This window comes from Electrona antarctica (genome assembly GCF_951216825.1).
Source record: "Electrona antarctica genome assembly, chromosome: 22".
NCBI classification, from domain to species: Eukaryota; Metazoa; Chordata; class Actinopteri; order Myctophiformes; family Myctophidae; genus Electrona; species Electrona antarctica.
This window is the reverse complement of record NC_136805.1, coordinates 17,719,485-17,731,659: the sequence shown is the minus strand read 5'-3', so window position 1 is coordinate 17,731,659 and position 12,175 is coordinate 17,719,485. Positions and strand designations below refer to the sequence as shown.

The 12,175-nt window shown below is 44.0% G+C and overlaps 1 protein-coding gene across 3 annotated transcripts in view; it reads left to right on the top strand.

The window, feature by feature from the left end:
- The window catches only part of LOC306915540 (vesicle-fusing ATPase-like), a 40,557-nt gene extending 28,702 nt beyond the window's left edge, over positions 1 to 11,855 (top strand). The window contains exons 15-22 of one of the 3 annotated variants that reach the window (XR_013788838.1): positions 172 to 305; positions 1,376 to 1,442; positions 2,010 to 2,089; positions 3,687 to 3,821; positions 4,618 to 4,731; positions 8,503 to 8,558; positions 10,458 to 11,115; positions 11,181 to 11,855. Coding sequence is in view for 1 of the 3 variants with exons in the window: in XM_079492924.1 (XP_079349050.1) it covers positions 172 to 305; positions 1,376 to 1,442; positions 2,010 to 2,089; positions 3,687 to 3,821; positions 4,618 to 4,731; positions 8,503 to 8,558; positions 10,458 to 10,488 (617 nt within the window). In the remaining 2 variants the exon portion in view is untranslated. Of the gene's footprint in view, positions 1 to 171; positions 306 to 1,375; positions 1,443 to 2,009; positions 2,090 to 3,686; positions 3,822 to 4,617; positions 4,732 to 8,502; positions 8,559 to 10,457 lie in introns of all 3 variants that reach the window. The other 2 variants (XR_013788839.1, XM_079492924.1) reach the window with 2 other exon arrangements.
- Positions 11,856 to 12,175: the final 320 nt, after the last annotated feature.

Sequence of the window (12,175 nt, the reverse complement as noted above, 5' to 3'; positions counted from 1 at the left end):
TACATGGTGTGCTGTAAATAGAACATTCTTTATGGTTATAATTAGATAAAGCTGCTGCTATTCAACCATCTCTTTATATTCCACAAACCTTATTATAAAAATCACTTTCAGCGATTACAGTCATAAAATTGACCACAGTGGAATTACATGTGTCATTTGTGTTTATACTAGGCCCTCCTAACAGTGGGAAAACGGCCCTGGCCGCCAAGATCTCTGAAGACTCAGAATTCCCTTTCATCAAGATCTGCTCTCCAGACAAGATGATAGGACACTCGGAGATCGCCAAATGTCAGGCCATCAAAAAGGTGATGTCCTGAGTCTCCTGACACCTGCCACTGGTTCTGTGCTTAAAACCTGCACCTCCGATCCTCACATTTCACCTGTATGATTTTGGACTCAAATTCACACTGAGGATTTTACTATCTCTGTTTATTATATTCATAAGCATGCAGTTTCAGCTGCTTATTGCAGATATATTTGTGATGCAGTCTGACTTCCAAAAGGAGTATTGGGGTCGCTCAGTTTGAGTTCAACACAGCAGAATCATGGGGGAATGTACCACTCGTTGAAGTGTTTATAATTTTATTTGTCTATTTTTTTTTTTGTGACCAAGTTTTTATTAAACATTTTTCATTTTCATTACAAATCCCCCATCGCCCCACCCTCCCCCCATCGCCCCACCCTCCCCCCATCGCCCCATCCTCCCCAAGGTTCCAATTATCGTTGCAACAAGAGACGACATTTCATCAGTTCACACAGTTATTTCGACATCTTACAATATATACTGCATGCATTTACCTCCCATTTCATTTTATATGGTTATAAGGTGGTTATATTCATGTAGAAAACAGAACTAAAGCTAGCAAAATGAACTAGAAAAATATAATAAAATACAGTACAGTAGTGCATCCCGTGGATGCAGAGGTCGTTGTTTTATTGCGTCCCTTAACTATAAACTGCGTTTTAATCTCTGATAGATCCCTCTTTCTGTTTATTTAGCAAACGGTCTATTCATTTTCTCATTGCCTTGAAGAACACGTGTGACGTTGCATAGGGCTTATGGAAGAATTGTTTCCTCCCGATGTCAACTATTGTGACATTTATTGAAGGGACAGCAAAGTATTCAGCTGCAGATTGACAGTTGCTATGGGCATTCAGATTGACGGTTGCTATGGGCATTCGGAGTGGGTCAAATTGGAAGGAAGCCTCTAAGACCAAATTCCCTGAACTGCTATTTGAGTGACTTCCACTTTAATCACAGAACAATGGTTTTCGTCGTTTATGATCATGCAGATGAATGCTCACCACACACGCACATTCCCCAATGTTTTTCTCTGTCCCTGACCTGTATTTATGTCTCCTCTGTCCGTGACAGATATTTGAAGATGCCTATAAGTCCCAGCTGAGCTGCGTTGTGGTGGATGACATTGAGCGATTGTTGGGTGAGGCCCTGTTTTCATTCAGTTCTCACACTACTCATGCACTTAGCAATAGCAGTACGCAGCTGCGGAAATATGGCCAAGGAGAGGAGAGAGATCTTTATAGAAACTAACGGAGAGGAGAGAGATCTTTATAGAAACTAACTTTGTATTTTTTTGCGCTATGGGTGCTCCACACAAAAGCATAGAAACACCATGATCACAGGTTTAGAATTATCATTGACCGAAGGGTCAATTATAATATTAATAATAATATCTGGGATTTATATAGCACTTCTCATGAGTACTCAAAGATGTTTTACATGTGTGGGGGCCAGGGGAGAGAACATGGGAAAAGGACAACTTTATTAGGAAAAACAAGTAAAAGATGAGAATTAAAAGCAATAGCAACAGTACTTATAGTACAAGTTAAACTCAATATATAGTTTTGCTGCTATTGGTGTTGTTTCTGATGTACTGAATGTATTGTATGTCGTGTTGATGAATTCCATTTTGGCACAATTTAGTGACACAATTTCGTTTGTAAAAAAGATTTTAAAAAATCCTCAAATCTTTGTATTGCGTTTTCAGACTACGTGCCGATCGGCCCTCGTTTCTCCAACCTAGTCCTGCAAGCCCTGCTGGTTCTGCTGAAGAAGACTCCTCCCAAGGTAAATCCAGCAGGTGATCATTTATAGCAGTGGTTTTCAACATTTTTCATATCAAGGCCCATTATTTATTCTGCATTTGAGCCTCATAGGCCGAAAACTAAAGAATAGTTTTGTTACCATTAAGATAAGATTCTATCCAAATTCCAGTCTGTATTGATGGGATACTATTAGGAGAGACAATTACTCTTGAACGCTCAAGAGTAAAAGATCTAGAAGAAGAGGAACCAAAGGTCCATTTGGTTACCAACTCTTCTTCATTTAGCTGGGAACCCCCTCAAGCACCACTGGTTGAAAACCACTGATTTCTATCTCCTTCCTGTCTGCTGTACTCTGCTGTAACGGTGCTGTTCCAGCCGAGGCAGAAAGAGGGCAGCAGACCTCCCTGATCTCCATAGCACAGCCTCGTGTGTGTGTGTGTGCGTGTGCGCGTGTGTGCGCGCGCGCGCGTGTGTGCGTGCGCGGTGTAGGCCTGTTGTGCTCCGACTTGAATGGTGGTGGTGGAGAGACCCATTTCTGTGCGTGTGTGCGTGCACACGTGCGTGTACAAGAGTCTGTTTTTAACCCTGTTCTGTTGTCACCAGGGTTTTGTGAATGAGAGCATAGCCCACTATATGGCTGTACGTGCATGAGAAGTGGCTCGGGGCCTGTTGTACTCTGTGTGTGTGTGTGTGTGTGTGTGTGTGTGTGTGTGTGTGTGTGTGTGTGTGTGTGTGTGTGTGTGTGTGTGTGTGTGTGTGTGTGGGGGGGGGGGTGTTGAATGCCTGGCTGCAGTGCTCCTCTGAGGTTGTAAAGCGCTGGACCCAGCAGGGTGCCCGGGGCCGGGGGAGGCCAGGGGGACCAGCAGGAGAATGGTCTCTGTGAGAGAGCCGGGACCTGGCAGCACCACAGCCTGTGTGGCACCTCATCTGCATGCAGCAGCACAACCCCCCGCGCCATGGGGGGGCAGCCGGACGCCATAATCCCCCTCTCACTCCTCTCTGCCTCTTCTCTGCCTCTCCTCTCTTCTCTTCTCTTCTCTTCTCTTCTCTTCTCTTCTCTTCTCTTCTCTTCTCTTCTCTTCTCTTCTCTTCTCTTCTCTCTTCTCTCTTCTCTTCTCTTCTCTGCCCTTCTCTTCTCTTCTCTGCCCTTCTCTTCTCTCTTCTCTTCTCTTCTCTTCTCTTCTCTTCTCTTCTCTTCTCTTCTCTTCTCTTCTCTGCCTCTTATCTGCCTCTTATCTGCCTCTTCTCTTCTCTTCTCTTCTCTTCTCTTCTCTTCTCTTCTCTTCTCTTCTCCTGTAAGGACTGCAACCTTCGCTCCAAGAACTATTAACATTGACATTGAATAAAATTCAATGTCAAGATAATTCTTATTTTCGTTCCACATTGTTTACTGTTCTCAACTCTCGCCCCTCTCGCTCGGTCCCTCTCCCTCTCGCTCGGTCCCTCTCTATCGCTCTCTGTTGCTGTCAGTCTGTTATTCTGTGTTAGTTCATTCAATAAAGGCACTTGACCACTCACAGCCATAGGTAAAACACAACAGCATCCGTTTAGGCATCACATATTTAACCTGTGTGTGTGTGTGCGTGCGTGTGTGTTGCGTGGATGTGTGTTTCCTCCAGGGCCGTAAGCTGCTCATCATTGGCACCACCAGTCGTAAGGACGTCCTGCAGGAGATGGAGATGCTGGATGCCTTCAGCACCACCATCCACATTCCCAACATCTCCAATGGAGAGCAGCTGGTAGAAGCCCTGGAGGTGAGGTCACACACACACACACACACACGATGGGTCACACAATGTCACATACACATGGACACTGAGATAGGTAGGGACTCTAGGGAGGTGCGGGCAATGTTTGTTTTTTTTCTCTATAATTTTTATCCCATGATTTTGCAACCCAGTTTTTTCACCCAGTGCCAATTATCTAATGTAATCCTGGGTGCTACACTTCCTCTGCCAACCTGGGGGGCAGCAGACTGACCTCATGCCTCCTCCTATGCATGAGGAGTCCAAGCTGCTTCTTTTCAACTGACAGGGGGGAATTTCCCTGGCCGGACGTAGCACAGAAAGGCCCTTTCACCAACCCCACCTGGGGTATGGGCACTGATGACGCGTCCCCAGCGGGAATCGAACCCAGGACCTTCTAGCTGTGAGGCGACAGCACTACCGACTGTGCCACCGTGCCCCCTGGGTGCGGGCAATGTGCACTCCTGATAAACTGCCGCACCAGCTGGATTGTGGTCAGCTCCCCCCCCCCTATGTGACGTGCAAGACAACGACTTGACCCAGCCGAAGCAGGCGTACATCGCCTGCTCTCAGAGCGATTGTGTGTCTGTGTACCGCGCACGTCCAAGCGAGAGTACAGGCATTGTGTCACTCCCCATCTGAAAAGCCCTCTCTCTCCCTCTCTCTCTCTCTCTCTCTCTCTCTCTCTCTCTCTCTCTCATAGATTATGCAGCCACACACCATGCACAGAGCAGGCATTATTTGGCTCTCACTAACATTCTGCTAACATGTTCCTGTCTCTTGTGTGTCTCTCTGCTCCCTACAGCTGCTGGGCAGCTTCCAGGAGAGGGAGAGGGCCTGCATTGCCAAGGCTGTCAAGGACAAGAGGCTGTCGATTGGAATTAAGAAGCTTCTCATGCTCATTGAAATGGCTGTACAGGTAAAAGACAAGAGAAAGAGAGCGAAAGACACACACACACACACACACACATACACACACACACACACACACACACACACACACACATGGTGTTACACTGTAAAAATTGTCGACTCTAGGAGTATAAATATGGACTCGTTCACTGTCAGAGTTGAATTAACATTCCGGGATTTGGCTGCGTAGTGTAGTGACAGTGGAGCCAATTTGTTGGGTGTTGTAGATAGGCTGTGCACCCAGTAGTTGGCAGCAAAGTGAGGCCCAAGGACACTAATGTATTCAAGTGCTTGTTCGTTCGTGGTGTAAGGGGTTAAGACCCTTATCTCTGCAGCCATACGTGGCCTTTACTTGACCTAGGATTGAATGCTTATGTCTTATCTCTGCTGTTGGGGAGAAACCACCTAACTCCAAAATGTTCATTTTTCAGAAAATGAAAAATAAATATATATATTATTTTTCTCCAGGAAATGAAGAAAACCTTATGTTTTGAAAACAAAGTTATACTGCCTCATCAAAGTTGGTGTTGTGACTTTATATATTGTCAATCACTTGCATGAGACGGGGAGAGGTGGTGGAGTTAGCTGCTTTAGCAGACAGTTTGAGGGTTTTGTCCGAAGCGCTTTTTAATAATGAATTAATTGGTTCAATACCTGGGTGTTCAATAGCACTGATTCATGCCAAAAAAAAATCTAAAACCTCAAAAATGGTTCAATAACACAGGGTGTTCAATAGCACCGATTTATGCAAACAAAAATTAGTTGGGTGGTTTCCTCCCTCCCAGCTTTCCTGCTTTCTTCGTAGAAAATAACATTAAAAATGTTTCCCTGCACATACTGTAGGTTGTTCCTACGTGATTCAAATGGCAACGCAGAGATTAAGAAATGTTCACAACACGCGTGGTCTTATCCAGAACATCTGGAAAACCTGGCAGTAGTAGCAGAAAACAGAGTAATCTTGTTTGTGAGATTGTGAGATGTCGTTGGTTTAGGTGACAATAGCACTGACCAATTGGTGCGGATCTCTAGTGTATGCGGGAAGAACTTGACTCCATTTTCAACAAACTCATCGTTCATTTTCTGACAATATCCAATGGTCGCAATATACAAACAGTAGTTGAGGTCAAATGGAATTCATTTCAGAGAGTTTTGTTTTAGTATACAATATCAGCACCTGAATATATCTCGATATATATTTATTTTTTGGGGGGGGTGGGGGGGAGGGTTGTATTGCGCTGCAGCCAAACAACCTGCATTCACAAAGATCCGTACACGCCCATGAAATGTATCTGAGCTACTATAGTGTCTGAGGTCTGACAGTCCGCCAAGCAGCCAGCCTGCCCTTCCTTCTTTTCTCCACATCTGGTCCAGCATTCTCGCCAGTCAACAGATTCTAACTCAGTCACAACAAACTGTCATCAATTAGCGGGAATGAAAAACAGTGTGGCTTTGGCCATGATTCGTGGAGTGGATCGGGGTCCAATAATACATTCATCGCTCAGAGAAACCATTATCGGCCACAGCTCTCCCCCACACCCCCACGCTGTAAAGAAAGCAGGGAAGTTACTCATGAGAACAGCCTTCCCAAAACCGTTAATGTTTTGACACTATAGTCCAGCCCAATATATTTTAATTGCCTCAAGATTGCTACAGTATGATGGCAGACAGATATGGTTGGTGTCAAAAGGTAAAGCAAAGCCGTTGCTCCAATAGAATCGGCGTCAGAGCTGTGTGACTGCTACTGCTCTCCAGCATCTTTGCATTGGATGCTTTATAGTCCACTTGCCAGAATGTGAACCCAGGCATGTTGAGTACACCCAAGTTTTATGTTAGAAATGTTGAGTATGGGAACTGCCGGATGCTAACTTGCATTATGTTTAGCAATTTTCATAATTGGCATAATATGTGACGCTACCATTAATTAACAACCTATAAGGGGAAAAGAAAATCTAAATTTCATCATGCTTTAAGTAGCATGTGACGTGTTAAACTAGGGGGTTTTCATGATGCTGAATCCATTCCAAGCATTAGTTTTGCAAAAAAACAAACACTCATTGAGCTAAAAACGGCCATAGCCGTCATCACAAATGTAATGATTCTATGTAGATTCTATAGGTTGTTAATGGTATGGTCACATATTATGCCAATTATAAAAATTGCTAAACATATGCAAGTTAGCATCCGGCAGTTTCTACATGCTGGGGACCCATACTCAACATTTCTAACATAAAACCTTGGTGTACTCAACATGTCCGGGTTCACAATGGGGCTCTATGGGACACATTTCAAAACGATCTAAACAAACACAGTTACATATATTGTGGGGATCTGTATGCTCACCAAGGTTTTAAAACGACTCAGGGGTGGTCAATTTGAATGTAGTTTGCAGGTCATTCCATGTATTAGGGCCACAGAAGCCAAAAGCAGATCTACCAAGTTCAGAATTAACTTTTTGTACCTTGAATTTGGGGAAATGATTTTATCTGGTGTGGTAGGGTTCAGAGTCCCATTTCAGAAATGATGAGATGTATTTAGGACAATCTCCAAGCATGGCTTTATACAAGAACAGGTGCCAATGCAGTTGTCCTCTCTCTGTCAGGGAGGACCAGCCAACCTTGTTATAAGATACAATGCTGAGTACCATAGCTATCACCCGTAATAATAGGGATTTAAGAGTGGATGCTGCTGCATGTCTATAGATTATGTCCCCATAATCCAAAACAGACAGGAGCACTGCCTCAACTACCCTCTATAAAGTAGACTATTATACATTTGATCTCTGTATGTAAATAGATATAGCATGCATATGTTCTAGAACCGGACATTCATGGCCAAACACAACATCCAGTTGACCGGATTGGGCTGTTTTTGCTCACTTAATCGCTGGGGTTTTGGTCGCGCTCGGATCCAAAAATATGTTTAGAGATACTGTGGTCGGCGATTCATTCACAGAATATTTGCAAGTTTGGGCTTCAGCTTTGGGAGCTCATGAGAAGGTATTCCCCTTTGACCAGTTCACAGGGTCCAACTCCCACGCTTTGGGTCAGATGGACCCGGGGTCAAACTTCTCTACCAAAAGATGCCTCGCTTCCCGTCGCTGTCACTGCAAGCGTTGAAATACTCACTGATGACAGGGGACGGCAGAAAGAGCCGAGCGCCATGCGTCTGGTGGTGGTGGCGGCTGGCTGGTGTTAATCTCACAGCACTGTGTGTGTCTGTGGCGTGTTGATGATGTGTACAGCCTGTTTGTTGAGGCTGCACGATATGTAATTGCTGTGGTATGCGCTAATGCAGCCATGTTCATCACCCACGCCCCCCCACCCCCCCATCCCCCTGTCGTCAGCCTCAAGAAGTATGAACCGAGTGTCTGCCGAGACATGCTGCACGCCAGCCGCTCAGCGCTGACTACACACACACACACGCAACACCTCCCTCCCTCTCTCTTTCTCTCTCTCTCTCTCTCTCTCTCTCTCTCTTCACACTCCTTGTTTTATCTTTTTTCCTCTCATTCCAACGGTTCTTGACTGCTCTCATGTCTTAACTCCAGGGGCCACAGGCGATTCCCGACATAAGTTATTGCATAGGCTGCCATTAATTTCACTTCCCTTCTCCTCCTCCTTAAGCACTACCCTCCCCCCACGCTCCACGCGTCTTCAGACTGAAGTGTGAACTCCAAGAACCCGGAACGGAACACAACAGTCAAATTACTGTCCTGTGAACATCGATTTTTCTATTGTTGATTTAAAAAAAAAACTGCTGTCTTTTTTTTGTCTTTCAGATTGATGCTGAATATAGAGTTAGCAAGTTCCTGAGCTTGTTGAGAGACGCAGGAGCGTGAGTACCCTACCCTCTCGTACCTCCACGCATCATTAAATCCACTCACCTTCAAGTGCTTGGCAGTGCAGTGCAGATAACAACAAGAATTATACATGTTTATGTAAACTTCCCCCTACTACACCTCGGGTCTAGAACGATGCAAGTTGAGAATGCATTCCCCAGTCCCCACCCGGTTATGCAATATCTGTTGTACCTGGCAGAGTACTCGCTGTACCTGTTACACAGTACCCAGTGCAGTACCTGGATGTTTACCACAGCTATAAACAGTCACCCAGGTGTACTCTGGGTAGTGTGATTCTTACCTGGCTGTTTACCACAGCTATAAACAGTCACCCAGGTGTACTCTGGGTAGTGCTGATCATGATTCTCACACGATTCTCATTTCTTCCATGAGAATATCTGTAGTTGCTGAACATTACTACATTCAAAATGTGGCACCTGGAGCCAAACTACTGTGGCTTTAAACGGACAACATCAAAGTGCTTGACTTAAAAGTCTCCCTTGTAGCAAAAACACAAGAGTAACTAAAATGAATAGGACAGCCAAGTAGTGCTGCATAATTCTTGCTCAAATTTAGAAATTAGATCGCATAGGCGTCTTTTGTCGATGAATTGTGCAGCACTAACTCTGGGATAACGCAATGAAGTTTACGCAAACCCTTTGTAGTTGTTGTACCACTGCTATGACCAAGTGATTACATATGCCTCATCAGGTCCCATCAGGTCCCTGATGTTGTCAGAAACTGTTGACGTCTTGTTGATGACGTAAATGGACATTATGTGAATGGAATTCTGAATGGAAATGGCTTGGAATGTCGATAGTCTGCCATGAGGGAATTCACCCTCACATTTGAGACAATGGTGATCAAAACAGTACTTACTTTGACTTTCAGTTGAGTACATTTAATATCAGATAATTACTTGGGTACAGGTAGTGTCAGATTAAGGTAGTATTAGAATGCAGGGTTTCTCAAGTAGGTGCCGCGGCGCCAGTCCAAAAGGCGCCGTAGAATACTTTGATCATATACAATTGCAAAAAAAAACTCAGAGAGGCCTGGGCTGTGGCTCAGTGGTCCAGGCACCTTGGCTGGTAATCCAGTCTGGCAGTGTGCCGCGGGTTCGACTCCCGATCCCGACGGCCTTCACTGCATGTCACTCTCCCATCTCTCTCCCCATTTCCTGTCAGCCTACTGTCTGTCCCTCCATAAAAAATATAAAATAAAGGTGAAAACCACAAAAACATAACAATAATAAATCAGAGAAACTATGTTCTAATGGGTGACTTTCAATAATAATTATTGTGTCCCCATAAGTTTTATTAAGAGCAGTGGTTGTCATTTATATATCTGGGAGTGGGGGGCAGTTATACTTGATTTTTACTTTCTTGCGCATTGTGTCTCGCACCGGAAATATCAGATCTACAAGCTGTAGAGCTGCTCACATTATCCAACCTCGGCCATGGCTGCATCCGCCCTCGCCTAGTCTATCGAGACCAGTGGTTCCTAAACTGGGGGTCCTCAAATTATTTATTTGCAGATGATTTGCTAATGTGCAACATTGTTTTCTCACTTAACAGTAAACTAACCAACATAAGTAGTATACACGTTATCTGCAAATTTCTAAAGTTGTCCATCGGAAAGGGCTAAAAATACATTGGAAATAAAGCAGACGTCCTGCCTCATCCCCACTTCCGCTTTGCGGTCACGTAAATGATGGAATATCGAAGCCTTCAAACCAAATTATGTATAGCTTTTCTGCTATCCAGTTTTATTTTGTTTTGAACTACCCAAAATCCCAATCTAATCCAATTGGAAAGATGGAGATTAAAGGTTTTGGGCGATAATCTGTTATGTACATTATATACAGTCGTATATTTTTTCTCATTTGTTTCCCTCAGGCTGGGTTCTGATAACATTTTTGGGATGTAGACCCAAGATGGAGCCGCACTGTAAAGCAGAGGCAGCTTCGGTGCTTGCTTGCTACCCACCCCCTCAAACACAACTTTAACATGCCCGGTCTGCAAGCGCAACCGTGCATCCAGGATCAGACAATTCAGCCACCAAAAGGACTCACAATTAGAAGATTGTCATTATTGGATATGATGGACAACCAACCCAGCAAGCAGGCACTATCTTATCTCCCATATGAGTTGATTGTCTGCAATCGAATAAAAAACGAATAACGGTCATGAGGACAGACTGCCCGCTGTCTCTTGAAAGCCGAAAAACTTCCAATACACCTCACAGAGAAAGCGGTCTTGCTCAGCGGAACCAGAGAGAGTGGCGCTAATTGAACTAGCACGTGGCATTGTCCTGGCAATGGGTCAGCTACAGGTGCTCTATGGCGGCCGCGCATCTCCTTCGCATTCCCGTCTCTTCCCACTTTGACTTGTCTTCTCACCTCAGTTGCCAAGGTGCGGGTGCCTGTGAGTGGCTGGCAAAGAGAGAACGAGAGATTCCATCTCTCTTTATGTACCCTGCCCATCCCTGAGTCTGCTCTCTGCACCGCATGTGTCTGTGACCAACGATACTTGTTCTACAACACTATGTGGACTAGTGGACACAGGTGCACAGTCACACACTTAGGACTAGTGGACACAGGTGCACAGTCACACACTTAGGACTAGTGGACACAGGTGCACAGTCACACACTTAACAGCAGTGTTCGTTTAACTCTGAGGGTGTAAAAACAGACAGACCACTACAGGTTATGTTCTTACACAGTCAAAGTTACATGAACACTCCAGAGGTGTACATTTTTATGATGTGTACTATACAGTATATTGAGAGAACTAAGCACCGTTTCTGGTCTCAGTGTATATTGTATTTTATTTTTTATGTTTTTGCAGGTTTGTAATGTACATGTGCTGCTCAGAGCACTCCCCCATGTTTTTTGTATGTATAAAAGCAGAATAGAGTGTGGACGGACGTACAACATGCACGCATGCTGTTATTATATTTGATGATATTTGTGTGCACTTGGTCTCAATAATCATTCCAAGACTTGCTCTTACACATCCACTCCACGCCACGGTTGGTCTTACTACCTATAGGTGTGCTGTGCCTGTGAGTTGTTTTCTTATTTGCTAAATTAATAATACTAATGAGAATGCAAATTGTAGTATATTTAATAAGTGTTCACTCTTTTTCTTTTGTTAGAAGGGAATCCACCTCACGCCATGTTACTGTTGGTTTCTGTGAAGGATATCTGGACTGGAGTTGTCTTTAGTGCCTTGGCATGCTGTTGAAAACTGTACTGTAAAATATTATAATAATAAAGAAGAGTTTGTACTGTGTATTTTGAAGAATGGTGAATAATTGTCCATACTTAATGCGGTAGTTTGTTTGTTTTACATACTACATAAGTCAATTGAACACTTTTATGCGATTGACAATTTTGTCGAATTATTCTGATATATTGTACGGTAACACAAGGTTAGTAGTTTAAACTTAACACAAGTATAATACCAGTCTCTGCCTGATGTAATTTAAAAAGTGGTCATGTTGCTTAATAAGTAATGATTCTATATTGATACCACTCATTTTAAATGCCTTGCACAGAAGTTGGACACAGATAAACAACACATAGTATAATATTGTGGATTTAATTTAGATC